Source organism: Penicillium riverlandense, assembly GCF_028828495.1.
Source record: "Penicillium riverlandense strain IBT 135883 chromosome Unknown utg000006l_segment0_segment0, whole genome shotgun sequence".
NCBI lineage: Eukaryota > Fungi > Ascomycota > Eurotiomycetes > Eurotiales > Aspergillaceae > Penicillium > Penicillium riverlandense.
The window spans coordinates 1,646,433-1,664,130 of NW_026643197.1; the positions used below are offsets into that span (position 1 = coordinate 1,646,433).

Sequence of the window (17,698 nt, forward strand, 5' to 3'; positions counted from 1 at the left end):
AGAAGCCTACACCCAAAGCGAAAACAGTAAAGAAAACGATGTATCACGCCGAGCAATATCCCAACCCCGAGTCCCGAGTGCAGAGGCAAACATTATAATAAACAAATCATCACAATCACGAATAATGCACGGGTGGTGGACCGCGCGGCATATAGGGGTATGGCGGGGGCACGTTCTGATATCCGGCATCAGGAAAGCTGTCCCACTGGGACATCGGCGGATCCGTCCGGTGGGGACGGTCCGATGCTCTCGGGGGACGAGCAGGGTAGCGACCACCGTACGGAGAATAGGAACCCGTTGGCGGGGGAGCACGATTACGCATATTCTTGCGAGCGCGCGCGGTTCTGCAGCGCGAGATGAGGCACGAGAGGATACCCAGTACGATCAGGCCGCCAACGCCGGCGCAGATCCCAATAACCAGGGCCTTGTGCTCGTTGATCCACCCCAGCGCCGATGAGCCCTGGCACTGACCGTTGCTGCAGCGCCCGCCGGAATCGCACGGTGTGCCGTCGAGGTAGTTCTGGTTCAGTGACATGCATGTGCTGTAGCCGTACTTCGCGGCGATTTCGGGCGCGCCGCAGACGAGCTGGCAGCTGGGAACGTTGGTGTTGTCGCAGGCCCACGTGTCGTTGCTGTTCAGCATGCTGCCTAGCACGGACCTGCACTGGTAATCCCGGCTGGTGCATTGGCCACTGGCGCACTGGAGTCCAGCGCCCGAGGAGCCGCAGTCCGTGCCGTCTTTTTCGAATGCGTCGTTTGGGCAGGCGCCTGTGGTCCCCGTGCAGTACTCGGCGATATCGCACTGGCCGGTGCTGGGGCGGCAGACGGTGTTGGCGGGGGTGAACTGGCAACTCGTGCAGCAGCTGTCGTTGGAGTCGTCGCAGACGGCGCCGTCCTTGAACTTGCATGTCGTGGGGTCGCAGCAGGGGTCGTCGCCGCAGTTCTGATCGCCACCGCAGTCGCATTCCTCGCCTGCCTCGACTATGCCGTTGCCGCACACGCTGCCCGTAATGGTGACGATGCCACGGTTGTTGGTCAGACAGGAGGACTTCACGCTGCTGGTGCCAATTGCCGAGCAGACGTTGCCGATAGTGCATTCGGAAAATGCCGACACGCTGGGGTTCGCCGCTGGGTTCATGATGTACTGGCCGCTGGCGCTGCAGGTCGTGGTGCTCAGCGGACAGCACTCGTTTTTGGATTCGTAGCCGGCGGCACAGGTTGAGCTCTCGCAGTCATGGACCGCACCAAATGTGTGTCCGGTCTCATGGGCGAAGATCTGCCAGCTAGACCCGGCCGTTTTCACCACCACATTGGCGCCCGAGACCGACTGGCCGCCAGAGCTGACGAGCTGATCATTGCACAGCTGGCCCATCCATGAGACGCCGACTTCGTCACCGGTCTTGCAGTCGGTCATGAGAGTCCAGTAGGCGTTGCCATCCGGGTTTTCCGAACGCCACTTGGAGAATTCGTTCAGACGCCAAGTAATATTGCCGCTGTTACAGTTCATGTTCCACGGGGTGGCCTCGGCGGCTGTCGCCGGGCAGATCGCGGAGTTGATGGTGAGATTCTTCAGGGCGAGTGAGACATTGAAGGAGTCTTCGTAGACATTGGATGCCGTGTTCACAGTACTGATGATCCAATCCCGTGCTGCTTGTTTCGCGGTTGCCGTCGTGTTGCCGCTGAACGTTTGGGTAAATTGACAGTCGGTGGCCACACCGATCAGAGCAACCTTCTTCGTCTTGGGACATCCCGCCGTGTTGCCAATGCTCGACTTCAGATTCACGTTGCCCGTATTCCCCGATACGCCGCCAATATCGGATTGTCGCTTGCTCAGGCCGAATAGGGAATTCAAAGAGGTGACGCCAAACCGGCCGTTGCCCGCCTGGTCAAGCCCACCGCTGAAGATGGACTTTTCGAGGTCTGCATTGAAGTCCAGCTCGTGCGCCCTACAGCTTTCCTCGGAGGGGGCCAAAGACCGTTTGAGTTCCTGATGCGTGGCCTTGATCATGTCCGAGTCCCGGAAGACCACCATGTACTCGCCCTCCCGATCCTCGATATCCGCATCGATCGGACGCTTCTTCTGTAAATACGTCGACTTCAACTCGATGTGGTGTTTGTTGTGTCCGACGCTAAAGGCCCCGTCAAACAACGGATCCGGGCCGTCCCTTCGCACCGTGATTCTAGCCCATCCAACGGGCTTCCACCCCCCTTTGCCCGACCCCTCCAGCGCGCGGCCCAAAAACACCTTGAATTCATGCCGGTGCATCGGCTCCCCATAGTCTATACTGCCATCGGGATTGAGATACTGTACATAGGCATCCTCTGCGATGATCTCGTAATTCGGCTGGAGTTCCAGCTTTATCCGCTGTGAGCCATCGTGCAGGTCAAAGGTGAGATCGAAATCGGAGGAGTAGTCGATGTTATGGGAGGAGGTGCCGATCACTGGGTTCTCGATGGGCGCGACATGGCGAATGGCCTCGAAGGCCTTGGAGTGCGCTGCAAGAGGGTGTCAGTCAGCGTAAGCGCGGAGAGGGAGTGGGCTGGGGGAAGGCGCGTTACCGTCAGCCTGCGTCCAAAGAAGGGAGACTGCGCTGGCGAGAGGCAGCAGTCTCTCTAGAAGCCTCATGGCCAAAGGACGGCCAGTCAGTGTCGACCTTGGGGTTTGTTGTCGGTATTAACCAAGGATCTCCAGGTGACAACGTTTAGGCTGCGACCGAGACCATTGGCGGGAAGGGGAGCCTAGGGATTGGGGGGCCACTCGTGATTAACACAAGGGCGAAAGGAGAGAAAACAAAAAGCAGAGAGAGAGAAAGAGATTAATCAAGCGAGGGAAATTCGGAAATCAAGAGTAAGGGAAAGAGAGAAAGAGAGAGAGATAGAGTGAGTGAGATGTGACGAGCCAAGGTGCCAAGGGTAGCAAAGATTCCTTAGTATCCGCCACACTCCGAGTGCTTGTTTCTATATTTGTCCGGTGCCTGGTGGCAACCATCTACACCAACTAATCTACACTCGAATGGTATATTTCATGGGCCTGCCATGCAAAATCGGGAATCCGGGCCTCACAGCGTGGACACATTCTCCCGGGCAAAGGCTCGTCCGTCTCGTCCCAGGCGTCTAGAATGTCATTTCCGGCGGGATCCACCAGAACCGGTGGAGTACTGGATCTGGGCAGGGCACGACTCTCCTGCTGCCTAAACATCTTTCCAATATCGCGTCCGCTACTTTGTTTCTGATCCCCGGCACTTTCCACGAAATTAGTCACGGCGATGTTCATGAGGCTGAGAGCCCAGCCAGCCTTGTCCGGGTGAAGTTTTCGGAACGCCGGCAGCACAGCCTCCTGCACCAGTCGCTCAGCCAATGCATCGATGTTTTCATCCAGCGCAAAGACGAATGGTGGAAGCGGTGCCGAACGCGAGATACGGTTGGCACTGTAGGTGCGCCCGGTATCGCTGCCTGGTGGGAGGCGAGGTCTCGTGGAGAGTCGTAGGGTGCGAGGATGAGCGAGCCACCGTCCCTGGGGAGTCGTGGGATCGGTTTTGTCGAGTAGATCTGTCCTCATCCGTCGGATGAGACTCTTTGCTAGGACTGCTAGCTCTCGCCGTACGCTGTCGAGGCTGTCTAGCCGACCGTACGAGTCCTCGATGCTAATCTGGGTGGGCAGATCGCGGGCTTCGAGGACTTCGGAACTGTCGACTCCGTGAAGGATATTCCACATGCGCATCCCGATACCTTTGGGGGCACCTGGCCCCCCGAGGATCCTTTCCAGCGAGGCCGGGCCCATGCCCGGGAACAGGCGCACATCCCTCACGGTGACGTTGTCGTCCGTTGTTGCATCACGGCCCGCGACATGATCCTTCAATTTCTGCGCCAACCGCGAGCCAATCCCCGGAATCTTGCGGATCTCATGCGCATCTAGAAATCTAATGATATTGCCCTGCGAGTCATTCTCTGTGGGCGCGTAGGGCGGTACAAGCGTCGTCTGGCTGTTCGGCTTGTGGAGATTGCCCACCAGCTTAGCCAACAATTTCGACGTCGATATCCCTCCCGTAGCGGTGTAGCCCTTCTCATGCTCTAGCTGACCTCGAATATACCCAGCTAAATGGGAGGCCACCCGCAGCCTCACCTCCAATGACGACAGGTCCAATGAGGATGCGCTTCCAAGGCCCCCAGGGGACGGTGGAGCTGTTTGGCCCTCAAATTTGGCGGCATCGTACGCAAAGCCCACCGTCGGGTCTGTGCGATCCAGATGGAAGAAGGAAGCAGGTAGATCATGAGGATTCAGACCCCTGACGTTGTAATCGATCATCTCCGTCACATCGAGGGAGAGCTACATACGAATGCGACAATCAACATCCCAAATCCGTCATAAGAGACAGGCCTATACTCTACGATGTAAATAGTTACGTACCTCATCAAAGCCCAATTTCTCGACCCTGCCGCCCCAGACAAAGTCCTTGACAAAGAGATACAATTCCTTGGAGGCATTGCGGAATTTCGTCAGATCTTCGCCGAGCACAATGACCACGTCGGGACAGATCCGCTTTGCGTCGCGGATCAGCTGCAGCTTATGCAACCCTCGTCGGCGCGCTTCGTAGTTGCACGTCACGACGATCTGCTTCTGCTGCACGGCGAGGGGGAGAGTTTTGAGGATCGGCTGCTCGACCTCGAAGACCGAGGCGTAGAAACAGTCGTAATCCTGGATGATCAGCGGAGGTGCCGCATGGTGAGTGGGTGAGAGGTGGCAGTTACCAAATGCAGGACTATCCGGCTATCGTTGCGCGCTGGATATGATGCCATGAGACAACGTGGGCTGGTGGTGGCTCATGCGCCGATGACGCGGATGGCTGACGGTCATGATCGACCGCGAAGAGAAGAGGAAGTCTATAGCACGTCACGTGAGGCATTCTATTCTCCTAGTGACGACCAAAAGAGGATTTTATTAGGTATCGATGTATGCTATATATGATACGGACTATTCCTAGATCTGGTCTTGTCCGTAGGCTGCCTCTCTGTCGTAGTCGGCTTTTCCAGGGGGTGATTACTAAATATAGATAGCGTTGCATGCAATGAGCTCATGACTGTCAAAAGCAGTGGCATTCAGCAGTCCACGGTGGCAACCTAGAGGAAATAAATTCAGTGTAGAACTGTGATTCTATACTTCGTAGATGTCTACTATGTAACTAGTCTTTCACCCAATGTTCCTAGTACTCGTTAGTCCAGTGCTCCAGCCTATATAGGCAATCATCTGTTCCAAATATAGAAGTGGGTCTATTATCGGTCTGGAGGCAATAACTGATCGATCGTCTGATCCCCACGGGCGTTACACTCTGGCCTTTGAACGTGCGAGTTTTTAACTAGAGATCGATAGTTAGGCCATTTTTATTAAGTTGCATACCCTACACACCCACAGTATTATTGCATAACGTACCCCTGTCCGTGACTTAGTCGCCACAAACGCCTCATTTTTTTTTCTCTGGTCTTCTACTTTCTATTCTTAGTCCCAACCAACCAACCCCCGCTATTGATTGATTGACTCGGAAGCGCCGACCTTATTCCTCCTCTCTGTCTGCCCCGGCCCACAGCAGGGGCAAATCCTTTCTTGTTCCTTTGCTTTGGTTTTTCTTTGGTCTATGGGGAGCGGCCTCAAAAATAATGACATGACTCCACCGCCGCATGCTCTCTACTCGTCATCTGCCTCCTCGCCCTCTCATTCTCTCTCTCACTCTCACCCATCTACACTATCCTCAATAACCACTACCACCACAAGCAGTTCAACAACCATGGCCTGCAGTCTCTCTGCCCCGCCAAAACCAACAGCCATCGCATCCCGGCCTAAACTCACCCTCCAAACATCCTCCCTGCCACGTTCCTTCGGCAGCTCTTCAACAGGCCTCTCCTTCTCCTTCGCCGCGGGGTCCGGCGCTTCACCGACTGTTCGCAATACATTCCGAAATGCCTACGACGTAGCCACTCCGTCGTCAGCAACGGCTTCTCCCTCCAGAACATTACCAACACCAGCAACAATAGAAGGGTCAGGACTGGGGCCGCGATTTAGCACCTCAAAACCATCCTCCCCATATGCCGTCGCCAACAACGGCAATAACAACAATAACAGCAACAACAACAACAATAATAATCCCTTCACCTATAACTACCGCAGTCCCTATCCATACCAACAACCACTGGGCGTGCGAAGCATTTTGCGAAATTCACCACTCGATCCCGCCGCGCGCCGGCGCTCAGGGTCTATCTCCGCGACGAGCGTGAACGGTACAGTTGGCGGCGCCGGTACGCGGCGGGTATTCTTCCCTGCCGAGAAGCAGGTGAGCTATCGGTATCCGCTGGAAGAGATTATCCACACGGAACGATACACGGCGTCGCATTTTGACCTTGTACTTCAGGAGGATGTGGAGGAGGAGGAAGGAGAAGGGCAGGAACAACGACAGAAGCAAGGGCATGCAAAGCAGGAAATCGAGCACCCAACACCTGAACAGGAAGACGACGACTCGGATTACTCCAATCTATCGCTGTCAGAGACCAGTGCGTCAAGCGAGGAGTCCAGCCCCGACCACGGGCAACAGCATAATCCATCGTCATTGTCCAAGACAGAGCGCAAGAAACGGCGTACACTGCGCATGGAACGCCAGGTCCGGGCCGTTGCGCTGCTAGATGGTCTCAAGGAGGACGATGCCTACGCTGCCTCTACGCCACAGACACCCCGTCAACGACGGGTGAAGCGCCGGCGCGAGTGGAAGTGGACGTTGGGGCCTGTGGATTCGAATAATCCACAAAGTGCTCAGAATACTGTTGTTTCTTGATTGGAGATGGCGCAGCAGAGGTACGCACTAGTGGTTACTGTTTTGCTATTTAATTTTCCCCGGTTGTCTCAAAGAGCCTTGGGGAAATGGAGTTTAGAGACGCGATGGTGACGATGCTTCTCTTGCATTTTATGAATCATGTTCCATGTCATATAGAAGGCGCGGCTTCGTTCTTTTGTACATATTTACTAATCACTCTCTGGTCTGTTGATGATCTCTGCCCTACTTGTCATCACGGTCATAATGAATACATCTATTCGCACATAAAGCATACAGCTTGCGGACCATACTCGTTCCATCCGATTGTTTAAACGCACCTGTTCCCTAAGAGTCGCAGCCATGGTATATATCTCACTGTTGGGCGGCCATAAAAGCGGTCTCCAAGTGATCCATGAGCCGGAAACTACACATGTTTATACTCCCCAAACGCTCTAATAATAAGAGTCTTAAATCCCGGGGGTATAGACCCTGTCTCTCCCCTCGATGGATCCTCATTCTCCCAGTGTGGCAGGGACTCCATATCCGCATTTGGATCAAAGACTATGATGCTTTCGCTCGTCCCTTTGATTTCCCTGTCATAAGATGTTGCTCGGAACAATATAGCTCGGCGTATGTTACATATCTCTCCGTCAATCGCTACTCTTCCAAGAAGAGTGTCCGGGAGGTAGTGTGCCGGACTTTTCTCCAGAGTTAAATGGTGTCCGACTGTCTCCGTTTCTACGATATGCAGAAGGGAGATAATTATGCTGATATGGCAAGTGTTGCTACGTCATAGGTTCTTCTAACATTCTCGTTCTCATTCTCATTATATAATTAGTTGCATCCAACATAAGAACAGAAACTTCTACAGCTGGAACTCAACTTGGCCTGGAGACACCTGCTTCGTGTGCATTGGAACCACTGGGCCGGTCACGACAATCACCAATGGGATTCCAGTGCTCGCAGAAGCGACTAGCTAGATCATTGGGAGCGTTTCCACCTAAATGATTTCGTTGTAATAATCAGTCCACCCATCCTAAATAGTATCAAAATATACATGGACCTACACGCCAACAAGTTGTACTTAGTGACCACGTATTCTGCGCATCGGCTTCCTTCTTCAGTTAAGGATACCAATCATCTGGAACACACAGATCCAAATAGATCCACTCTCGACTCATTTCCAGTTTCTCCAAGGGCGCAATAAACGCATCCAGATTCTGATCATTCATGGTTATTGGAGGAATGTCCCAGGGCGTTAAGCGCATGGTCACACGTAGTCGTCGCACGTTCCAGAACGTATGATTGAAGAGCTCATAACAGGCCGGGTAGACCTCCACCCAATTCCCGGTGATTTCGGGCGGCTTGCAGTGTGATTTGCGAATTTCGATACAGATGCCCATGGCTGTTATTTGAGAAGTGTATTCCGAGGGAAAAAGCCTAGACATGTGGAATGGGGTGTCCACCACATCGCCCATATCGAAAACATTAGTGCTATAAAGGATAGGCAATGCTTCTCGATATCTGCCTTTGTATGAGATTTTAGAACTATAAGAGGGACATGACGGAGCGACTAACGCCATCTGGCAAGAGCTCAACAACTCAACGCCCCGAATCTTCGTCCCCTCGGGCGCTACCGTCCACCCATGGTTCTTAGCATCATTAGCCTCATCTGCATGAATGGCACACCGATCAAAAAACGGGTCATTCGAGAAATAATCACTTTCGTGGCATAGAAGATGCCACCATTGCCAATAATAACGCTTGCGCTTCTTCGCTAGCGGCTGCGGCCGAAACGGCGACGGCCACTTAAAAGTATAGTCGATATGCACGCGGCGTCCACCTAGCAGTTCTAGGTAGATTAACCTCCTGATCTCGGGTGGGAGCTTGAAGAAGCGGCTTTGATGTTGAGGATTGCACGGGTGACCACTGATTTTGACCTCACGCTGTTCTAGCGGCGGAATAGGTAGCTTCCACTCATTGACGGGGTCGCCGTTGACCTTGCAGGTGGAATCAGAGATTCCTATTGCCTCTGGCTCAGTACGTCGGGGATAGTAAGGAGTGACCACATATTTTCTCTTGAATAGTTTAGAATTCTGAATATGCGGGCGGCCATTACGGTGATTGGTTTGGTGAGTCGATTGGGGCTGGACGTTTGGGGTTTTCATAGCTGAGCAGGACTATCACCTGGATTCGAGATTCAGATAGAAGGCATTTTCAATGGCACCGGTGAGAAAAAAAGGCAGAATAATGTTGACGCGGAAATCCAGGTGGCTGCTGAGAAATCGGCCACTCGGTTGTAATTCATTGCATTTGTTATAGACAGACTGGGGTTGTACTATAAATAGCTTCAAAAGGCGGGGTGAGAAGATAAATGATAATCAAGTTGTGGAACGATCAGACTAAAGAAGGAATCCGTGAGGATTGTCAAGGGTACCTATAGTTGAAATTCTATTTCAGTCCAGGCTCAGTGGTCTAGTGGTATGATTCCTGCTTTGGGAGTTCTACCTAAATTGCAGGAGGCCCCGGATTCGATCTCCGGCTGAGCCCAAGTTTTTTGTCCTCCTTTCATTTCTTCCTTTTCTTAGTTTATACTATTTTTATATTTCTTACTACGCTTTCACTCTGCGGTTAGGTAATTATTTTATGATATAAGTGTAAAACCCCACTATGGACCTTATGTCCTAACCGATGGGCCTAGCTCAGCACGAACTAGAAAGTACAATGTAATCTACGTAAGAAGAAGTACTCGTCCAACTGACAGGGGTACTTCGGAAAAATTCCCAATAGAGACTAGGCATTGGGGCTGGCGGATTAATCGAAGAGTGTAGAAGCGTTGATGTAAACCCAAATGTGGCTGGAAAGACCCCTAGCCCAAGAATCGCCCGATTGGCGGCCACATGAGAAGCTTCTTTTGTTCTGCCTCACCTCCATTATCATTTTTCCAATAGACGGTCTCGAAATCGCTCCGATGCCAAAGCTGGCTGATTGGCCATGGCCAGCGCAAACGCAAAGTGAAGCTGAGGCGATACGAATTTTTCCTCCGGATTCAGACGACTGAATATTAAGGCGAAACCATTAAGTTACTTCAAAACACAGATCCAGGCTTGGTAGGGAATCCAGCCGGAAGAGACCGAATTGCAGATCGCAAACCAGTTCTGGTCGATAGATATTGGTTTCGTCACGGCGTGCGATATCCGTAAACTGCAGATCTTGCCATTGCGGGGAAACGCTGCCCCTTGGCAGTTTTAGTTACTTTAGTTTAGGCTGAGGAAACTCACGGACGAGATACGAATGAGAAAACGAAATCCCCTGTCTTCCGTTCGTCCGAGGCTACTAAGCAACTTAAGAATTCAGCCAAAATTGGACAGTGGTTGAAACATTGCGAAAGAATAAACGATATCTAATACTGGGGAAATGTTGAAGGCAGGGTAAACTCAACCGCTTCACCATATAAAAGCCTGGAGATATCCCGCTGTTGATCTCGTCATGTCCCAGCGCTCTTTGGGTTCAATTCGACAATAGCGAGATCATACAATTCCTGACCACTATGAGACGCCCGTCTCTCTCTCTTCTTATTACCTTGTTCCTCTATCTGGCATTGTCTTCTGCCAGAATACTGGAAAAGGATGCCACTGAGCAAGTCACCGCCGGCTCGCTTCAACAAGTGACTGGCTTTGGAAACAATCCCTCTGGCACTCTCATGTACATCTATGTCCCGAACAACTTGGCCACCAATCCCGGAATCGTCGTCGCGATTCATTACTGTGAGTGGAGGGTTGGCCTCTGGATCCGTCTTGTCCTAGAGCGATGCAATAACAACGGATGATCTAGGCACTGGCAACGCTGAGGCATACTATACCGGATCTCCCTATGCACAGCTAGCGGAGGAGTATGGCTTTATTGTCATCTACCCTCAAAGCCCCTATAGCGGGACCTGCTGGGACGTTAGCTCTCAGTCTGCTCTGACCCATAATGGCGGCGGGGATAGCAACTCGATCGCCAACATGGTGACCTGGACCATTAGTCAATACAATGCGGATACCAGCAAAGTCTTCGTGACAGGATCTAGCTCTGGGGCTATGATGACGGTGAATACCATTATCTTCTTGATGTGCCGCTCTGCAAACGTGACTGACTTATATCGACGCAGAACGTCATGGCAGCCACGTATCCCAACCTATTCGCAGCTGCGACGGTCTACTCCGGCGTTGGTGCTGGCTGCTTCTATTCCTCTAGCAACCAAGTCGACGCGTGGAACAGCAGCTGCGCACTCGGCGACGTCATTAGCACTCCCACCGTCTGGAGCGGCATCGCCGAAGCCATGTACCCCGGATACTCTGGCTCACGGCCCCGAATGCAGATCTACCACGGCAGCGCCGACACGACTCTCTACCCACAGAACTACTACGAGACCTGCAAGCAGTGGGCCGGCGTCTTCGGATACAACTATGACTCTCCCCAGTCGACCCTAGCTAACACCCCGGATGCCAACTACCAAACCACTAACTGGGGCTCTAATCTCCAGGGCATCTACGCGACGGGCGTCGGCCATACAGTCCCCATTCACGGAGCCCTGGACATGGAATGGTTTGGCTTCTCGACCAGTGGCTAGTCGTCCACCACCACCACATCTGCCGCTAAGACCAACAACGAGTTCGACTTCTAGCACCGCGACTTCCACCGGTGTGGCGGCTCATTGGCGTCAGTATGGAGGCTCTAGGTGGACAGGCATAACCGTGTGTGCGACCGGATATACCTACACTTTCTTTAATGCGTGGTATTCCTAGTACTTTCTAGGTAGTATTGCCATCTAGTACGCGAGGCACTGTCTAAATACCGAATGGGACAACGATAAACGCGATAAGACCAAGGATGACGAGGGAGACGTAAAGTGAGAATTTGGAAACCGAGTCTATGATTTCTGTTATAGTAGGGGGGAATTTGTTTGTCAAACTAGTTACAGTAGGGCACTATAGTCAACCGTTGCGTTACTGGTTTCTAGGAGTACATAATTGCTTGAGTGCTTCGGAGCCATAATCGCGAATACAAGGAGAAAAGCGACAAAGCCGACGACATGAAGGATACCTGCCCGAAATGTCAAAGGGGAAAAGAGGAGCGTCATCTCAGTTGCTTCGGTTTACTACTCACCTGCCCCAGTATTAACATGCGGGAGAAATTTTGACCCCCATATATTGATTACTATGGCATACACGAGCACAGTGTCGTAGAAAAGCATGCCTTGCCATCTCGTTGGCATATAGGTGTCCAGATGATTGAGTGTGATAAGCCCCTGTAGTTATAGGCCAGCTGCAAATGCGGATGATGCGGTGAACACCAGCTGTGCGCCGATTGTGATCCAGCCAGTAAATCATGCAGCTGTCATGCGATATTTGGCTGGCGAGAGACAGAAGACCCAATGATACTGGCCTACAGAAGTGAATACGAGGATACTGTGGATATCACAAACTGCGGACACCTACCACCAGCAGTAGGATAGTAGGACGCAATTTCGCCCAAGGAAATCACAATAAACATGCTCCCAATGAAGGTAATAACACTAACGAAAAAGGGGAGGAGAAGATTCTATTAGCGATTTTGCCACAGAAAAGACTAAGAGTCCACTTGGGAATTTGCACTCACTAGTTGCAGAACAAATACGGAGCTCCCCCACTGGTCAATGCCGCAGATACCACGGTAGAGAGTGCCTCCCAGGTAGCCATCAAAGAAATCTGGAGGGCTACGATCGACCAAATAGAGAAATTACGGCGTAACTCCTGCACATGTCCCATAGCCTCCAACTGTTCATCATCACTATTCAATCCGGACGCAAATTCCACAATGACTTTCCCCTCAGAAGAGATCGTCTCAGGTGGGACGACCATGGCGCTCTTGCCGCGGTGGAGCATCTTGAAATCTAAGGCAGAATGAGGAAGCAAACTTTGGGGTTTTGTGAAGTATGAACGTCTGACAAGGAGGATATTGCCATCATCGGAACTGAATCGGAAGATCGGAAGCACTGAGTCACCCTTCTGAGCTCGAGCGGACTGTTCAGCTTGAGCTGACGTATCTAAGTTTACCCTATACATTATCTTTCTGTCTACTTGGGATTGTGCCTGGTAACCCCCGCCCGGGATATGACAGCCGCTAACCCAGTCACCAGGATACCGTTGTAGCTAGCCACTATTCAACGCCTAGAGCAGTTTTATCTCCCTCTCCCCGCTTCCTCTGGGCTATTCTGGCAAGATAAAGAGAGACAACTTATGTAGGCGCTGGTATCCGGCCCAACTATCGGCCAGAATACAGAGTACAATTCGATCTTTTTTGCCTCTGGTGAACCAAACGCATTTCTACGCGACGATCAACGGTTATAGGATGAGTGCTCATCAAGTAATGAGCACAGAACCATTTCAGAGTACCTATCTCTCGAGCGAGCGTCTTGGCGGTGGGGGCGCAGAAGTAAGTGATAAATAAAGCATGAAACGGTGAAGCTGGGTTTGCACCAGCCTGTACATGTACCTTGAAAGCCAACAAACTAGCTCCAGATCTACATTCTTCTACAGTCCGTCTCGAAATTGGTGTCACCACCTACACTCTTTCATTGTTTCTCGAACCGTAATTCCAAGACCAGCTAGTCTATGTTTGGGAGTTTTTCCGGAGTACCCCTGTCAGTTGGACGTGTATTGCGTCTTACTGTAGATAACAGCGTACTTTCAAGTATGTATTAGTGTGTCAATTCAATACATCTGACACCTCCGTACCCTACCTCCAAAACAGCCACCCGAGGGAGGGGAATCTTAACAATCTATCACTAGTGGTCGAACCAAGATGGCCCCAAACCTAGCTCCCTCAAAGCATGAGCTTATCTACGACATGATCCACAGTGGGGAACTATCTATATCGCAGATGGCACAGGCTGCTGGCTGCAGCAGGAGAACCATCCTGAGAATCTCTTCGAATATACGGATATCTGGCAGCGTCAAAGCACCGCCTAATAAAGGTAGACGAACCCGTAGCATCACTCTAGTCATGCTCGAGGCTATGTGCGATCGCCTGCTCGAAAAACCTACTCTATACCTCGACGAGATAGCCATTTTTCTATAGGACGAATTCGCCCTTCAAGCAACGAAAGCGAGCATTAGCCGCGCCCTTGCATCTAAAGGCTAGTCAAAAAAGATTGCCTACATCAAGGCCCAAGAGCGCAACCTAGACCTTTAGGACGAGTACGTTCACTTTATCTTAGACTTCCGGTCTTACCACCTTGTCTATGTGGATGAATCTGGATGTGATAAAAGGATCAGGCTTTAGGCGAACGGGTTGGTCCCCACTCGGTACCGCACTAGTTCAAGTATCCAAATTCCATCCCGATTAACGTTATCAGATACTGCCTACATATGCTCAAGATAGCATTGTTTTGTCTCGAGTGTTCCGAGGTTCAACTAATGCGTCCGTCTTTGAGGATTTTATTAAGCAGCTTCTCTAGCACTGTGGGAAGTGGCCCGAACCGAAGTCTGTGTTAGTCATAGACAACGCATCCTTTCATCACTCGGACCGAATAGAACAGCTATGCTCTGAAGCCGGCGTAAAGCTAGTGTATTTGCCTCTATATTCTCCAGACTTGAATCCTGTTGAGGAGTTCTTTGCTGAGCTCAAGGCTTTCATCCGGCGGAATTGGCAATCCTACGAAGAACACCCAGATCAAGGATTCGATAACTTCCTCGAATGGTGTGTTGACGTCGTGGGTGCAAGAAAGAACAGCGCAGAGGGACACTTCCGGCATGCTGGCCTGGTCGTAGGGGAGATATAGCGCAGCTACTACTGCGAAGTTTGGAACTAATCGCACCAATTGACTGGAACGGATTCGTGAATTTTGGGTATGACAGTGTCCATAGATATCTAACGCATAAATTCTTTTACACATCAATATCACCGTACAGTACGTCCCGAAACTGGTGCAACCGCTACTCTCTTCGATTGACTTTCCTGGCCCTTACGCCAAGACACACTAGTCTATATTGGGAGTTCTTTCGGCAGTTGCATGAGTATTCCCTCGTTTTATCGGAGATAGCTAACCCTGGTAAGCTAACAAGCTCAGGTATCGTACTGCCCAAGGCACCTACTCACCGTGACTAGTTAGCAACGTGTGACAGCTAGTGCCTCTGGAGGGGTACGACCGAAGTAGGGACTAGGGCTAAGCTAGAGAGTATACCTGTATACAGCTTATAGTGCTAACTGCATCATGATGATGCACCACCGATGTACTTCTCGCACCATCGGCTGATTCTGAGCGCCATATCCACCCAATACTTCTGCTCCTCAAAAAAGTGTCCCTGGGAAGGATAAATGACTAGTTCGAAGGGCAAGCCGTAGCTACGTAGTGCGCGACGCAGGCCCCATGCCTGCGACACGGGGCACCGAGCGTCCGCCTCGCCGTGTAAAATCAGCATAGGTGGCACAACAGTAGCGTTCGTGAGATGGGCTCGCCGTGCGGCGTCTTTGAATGCCCACAAGGCGCTCGCAGCGCGATTACGTGTATCTTCACAGTCCATATTCCAGGCTACACCGCCGCGCGAGAGTTCAGGCTCGAAGCAGGAGCCGAGGTCGGAGGTCAAGGCCATAGCATCGATGTCGCAGATGCTGGCGCCGGACACGGCGGCTCGGAATCGCCAATCACCGTCATGCAAGTCGTTACGCACACTGCAAAGGTTTGTCAAAAACCCGCCTTGGCTCCAACCACCCACTAGCAGTCTTTCTTTGTCCGCATAGCCCTGGTCTATCGCGCACTGTGTGAGCGCTATCACATCAGAATAATCATACACGCCAAGCCCGCCGATGGAGTAGGACGCGAAAGACTGCCCACGTCCGCTACTTCCACGATAGTTCGGCAGCAAAATTCCGAAGCCGAGCGACAGCAAATATGGAGCAAGCATGTAGTAGTAGGCGTTGAAGGCATTGGTGAGACGAGTGTTGGGCCCGCCGTGGATGAGCACCGCTGTTGCCAACGGGCGACGGCGGTCGCAGACTGAGGAAGAGGCCGGGATCAAATAGAGGGCATCCAGCTCAACCTCGCCGTCTGTTGACGTGCACGTCAAAAAGTTACACGTCCCGAAACGACGGCCTGCGAACTCTTGTCCGTGATTCGACACTCGCGTCATCGCGCCATCGGATGAGAATGTGGTGAAGACCTCGGTAGGGTGGTTGACGTCCGAAGTTGCGACGGCAAGGACAAACTTGCCATCAGTATCTATTGCAGCGTCGAATGCTTCGAGCTCCTCCTTCCTACTATATAGCACCGTGCCGTCGAGCAGGCACACGCGAGACTCTAGCCGGTGTTGCACCTTGACGAAAATTGCGCCACTTCCGCCCTTAATGAGGCCGCTGGAGTCATTTTCTACCCCAAAACCCGCCCACTCATACTGGTGAAATTTCGTGGTAGGGTCAATATGATACGTGCCGAAGCCAGCGAACATCTTGTCTGCGGGAACACCTCCGCAAAAGTATATATTCCCATCAGCAGCCCATGTTAGGTCAACGACCATTCCAGGGAAGTGGCACAACTCTTCCACGGAGCTAAGGCCGACGTCAATAGCTGAGATGGTCGTCCCAGTGAGGTGAGACTCTTCGATATCGGGCGATAGGCAACTTGAGAAACCAATGCGGGTCCCATCCGGGTTCCAACAGACGCTCTTTACGTGCCTGTCGACCTTGGCACACAGGACTCGCTTGGTACGCAAGTCGACGACCCTCAGACGCGTAAATCGCCAATCCTCGCCCCAAGCCCGCACGTTGTGGGCGCCGTCTCCTGCCGAGGCAGATTGGACCTCCTCATCGGCCGAGAGGAACGCAATGTGAGTGCCATCAGGTGAGAAGGCGAATGCTTCGATTGGACTTGCGTTCTTCACCGGCGTTATCGGGTACGCCTCACCGCCCTGTTGCAATGGTAAGAGATATATAGCCCACTTGGCGCCGGCATCCGCACGATCCGATATAAAGGCCACCGCCTTTCCATCCGGGCTCCATGTGGGGGCGTAGTCGCGAAAGAGGCCCGGGGTGAGCTGCAGCGAAGAGTCTGCACAGCCGGTGGAGGCTAGCCAAAGGGTGGAGACGGCATGTTCCCCTTTACGATGACCCCAGGTGAGTTCAGTTGAGTAAAGGATACTTGAGCGGTCCGGGGAAAGCCGGATGGTCTTTGGAATTTCGAGGTCACATAGAGACTGGATGAGGTGTTCGTGGGCTTTGACCATTGCGACAATGCATATATCTGTATACTTGAACAGCCTATGGGCCTTACTTCAGAGCCAAACGGTTGGTGTATCAAGTGATAGTCGATGGTAGCCAAATTTGGATCGGCAGATAAAGCGACATAACGAAAGGCGGTCTGTAGCGGGGTCGGAGACTTTAGTGTCAGGACGGCACCCATGGTGGAGCCATGGATAAAAAGTATTGTGCAGCACTAAACTGCTTTTGTTTATTGACATTCCTGGCATTGTGCGTTTATTTCGCTTATTATGCGTTCTGTACTATTAAAGGGATATCCAGATTATATTCAGAATGTCAGACATCTTCTATCTTGTTGATTTGGACCATATTCCCACATCCCACGTCAGGTGATGAGTGGCCAATCATTTATCCGCTAGTGCTCGACATAATCACTCGAAGAGTGTAGGCGGTTGCACCAGTTTCGGAAGGTACTGTACACCGACAATTGAATCGATATATATGAATGCATACAGTATGTATACAGCACCGGCCGCGTTATGCTTCGTCTCCGGCCAATACGATTCGGGGGTGCGTGGACGCTTCCAAACAGCTGTAGGCTCTAGCGAACATTTTTAATTGTATGGTCGCCGCATCCAACTATATCAGCCCATTTTAGACGTGGTTAGTGACTGGCTCTGTAC

At 51.9% G+C, this 17,698-nt stretch overlaps 7 protein-coding genes across 7 annotated transcripts; 3 read left to right on the plus strand and 4 right to left on the minus strand.

Moving 5' to 3' along the window:
- Positions 1–115: 115 nt before the first annotated feature.
- admB (uncharacterized protein) lies at positions 116–4,797 on the minus strand (the record flags this gene model as incomplete). The annotated part of the gene is made up of 4 exons (XM_057198316.1): positions 116–2,496; positions 3,010–4,327; positions 4,409–4,696; positions 4,750–4,797. The coding sequence occupies 4 exons, from the start codon at positions 4,795–4,797 to the stop codon at positions 116–118; spliced, it is 4,035 nt and encodes a 1,344-aa protein (XP_057051756.1).
- A 983-nt stretch (positions 4,798–5,780) lies between these two features.
- N7474_006907 (uncharacterized protein) lies at positions 5,781–6,818 on the plus strand (the record flags this gene model as incomplete). Its single annotated transcript, XM_057198317.1, has 1 exon — positions 5,781–6,818. The coding sequence occupies one exon, from the start codon at positions 5,781–5,783 to the stop codon at positions 6,816–6,818; it is 1,038 nt and encodes a 345-aa protein (XP_057051757.1).
- Positions 6,819–7,512: 694 nt separating this feature from the next.
- Positions 7,513–7,777, plus strand: N7474_006908 (uncharacterized protein; the record flags this gene model as incomplete). The annotated part of the gene is made up of 2 exons (XM_057198318.1): positions 7,513–7,586; positions 7,657–7,777. The coding sequence occupies 2 exons, from the start codon at positions 7,513–7,515 to the stop codon at positions 7,775–7,777; spliced, it is 195 nt and encodes a 64-aa protein (XP_057051758.1).
- A 144-nt stretch (positions 7,778–7,921) lies between these two features.
- On the minus strand, positions 7,922–8,965 carry N7474_006909 (uncharacterized protein; the record flags this gene model as incomplete). Its single annotated transcript, XM_057198319.1, has 1 exon — positions 7,922–8,965. The coding sequence occupies one exon, from the start codon at positions 8,963–8,965 to the stop codon at positions 7,922–7,924; it is 1,044 nt and encodes a 347-aa protein (XP_057051759.1).
- A 1,382-nt stretch (positions 8,966–10,347) lies between these two features.
- axeA (putative acetyl xylan esterase) lies at positions 10,348–11,412 on the plus strand (the record flags this gene model as incomplete). Its single annotated transcript, XM_057198320.1, has 3 exons — positions 10,348–10,564; positions 10,632–10,888; positions 10,951–11,412. 3 exons carry the CDS (start codon positions 10,348–10,350, stop codon positions 11,410–11,412), a joined length of 936 nt encoding a protein of 311 aa, XP_057051760.1.
- Positions 11,413–12,439: 1,027 nt separating this feature from the next.
- On the minus strand, positions 12,440–12,886 carry N7474_006911 (uncharacterized protein; the record flags this gene model as incomplete). The annotated part of the gene is made up of 1 exon (XM_057198321.1): positions 12,440–12,886. One exon carries the CDS (start codon positions 12,884–12,886, stop codon positions 12,440–12,442), a length of 447 nt encoding a protein of 148 aa, XP_057051761.1.
- A 2,148-nt stretch (positions 12,887–15,034) lies between these two features.
- On the minus strand, positions 15,035–17,041 carry N7474_006912 (S9 family peptidase; the record flags this gene model as incomplete). Its single annotated transcript, XM_057198322.1, has 1 exon — positions 15,035–17,041. The coding sequence occupies one exon, from the start codon at positions 17,039–17,041 to the stop codon at positions 15,035–15,037; it is 2,007 nt and encodes a 668-aa protein (XP_057051762.1).
- Between the last annotated feature and the right edge of the window lie 657 nt (positions 17,042–17,698).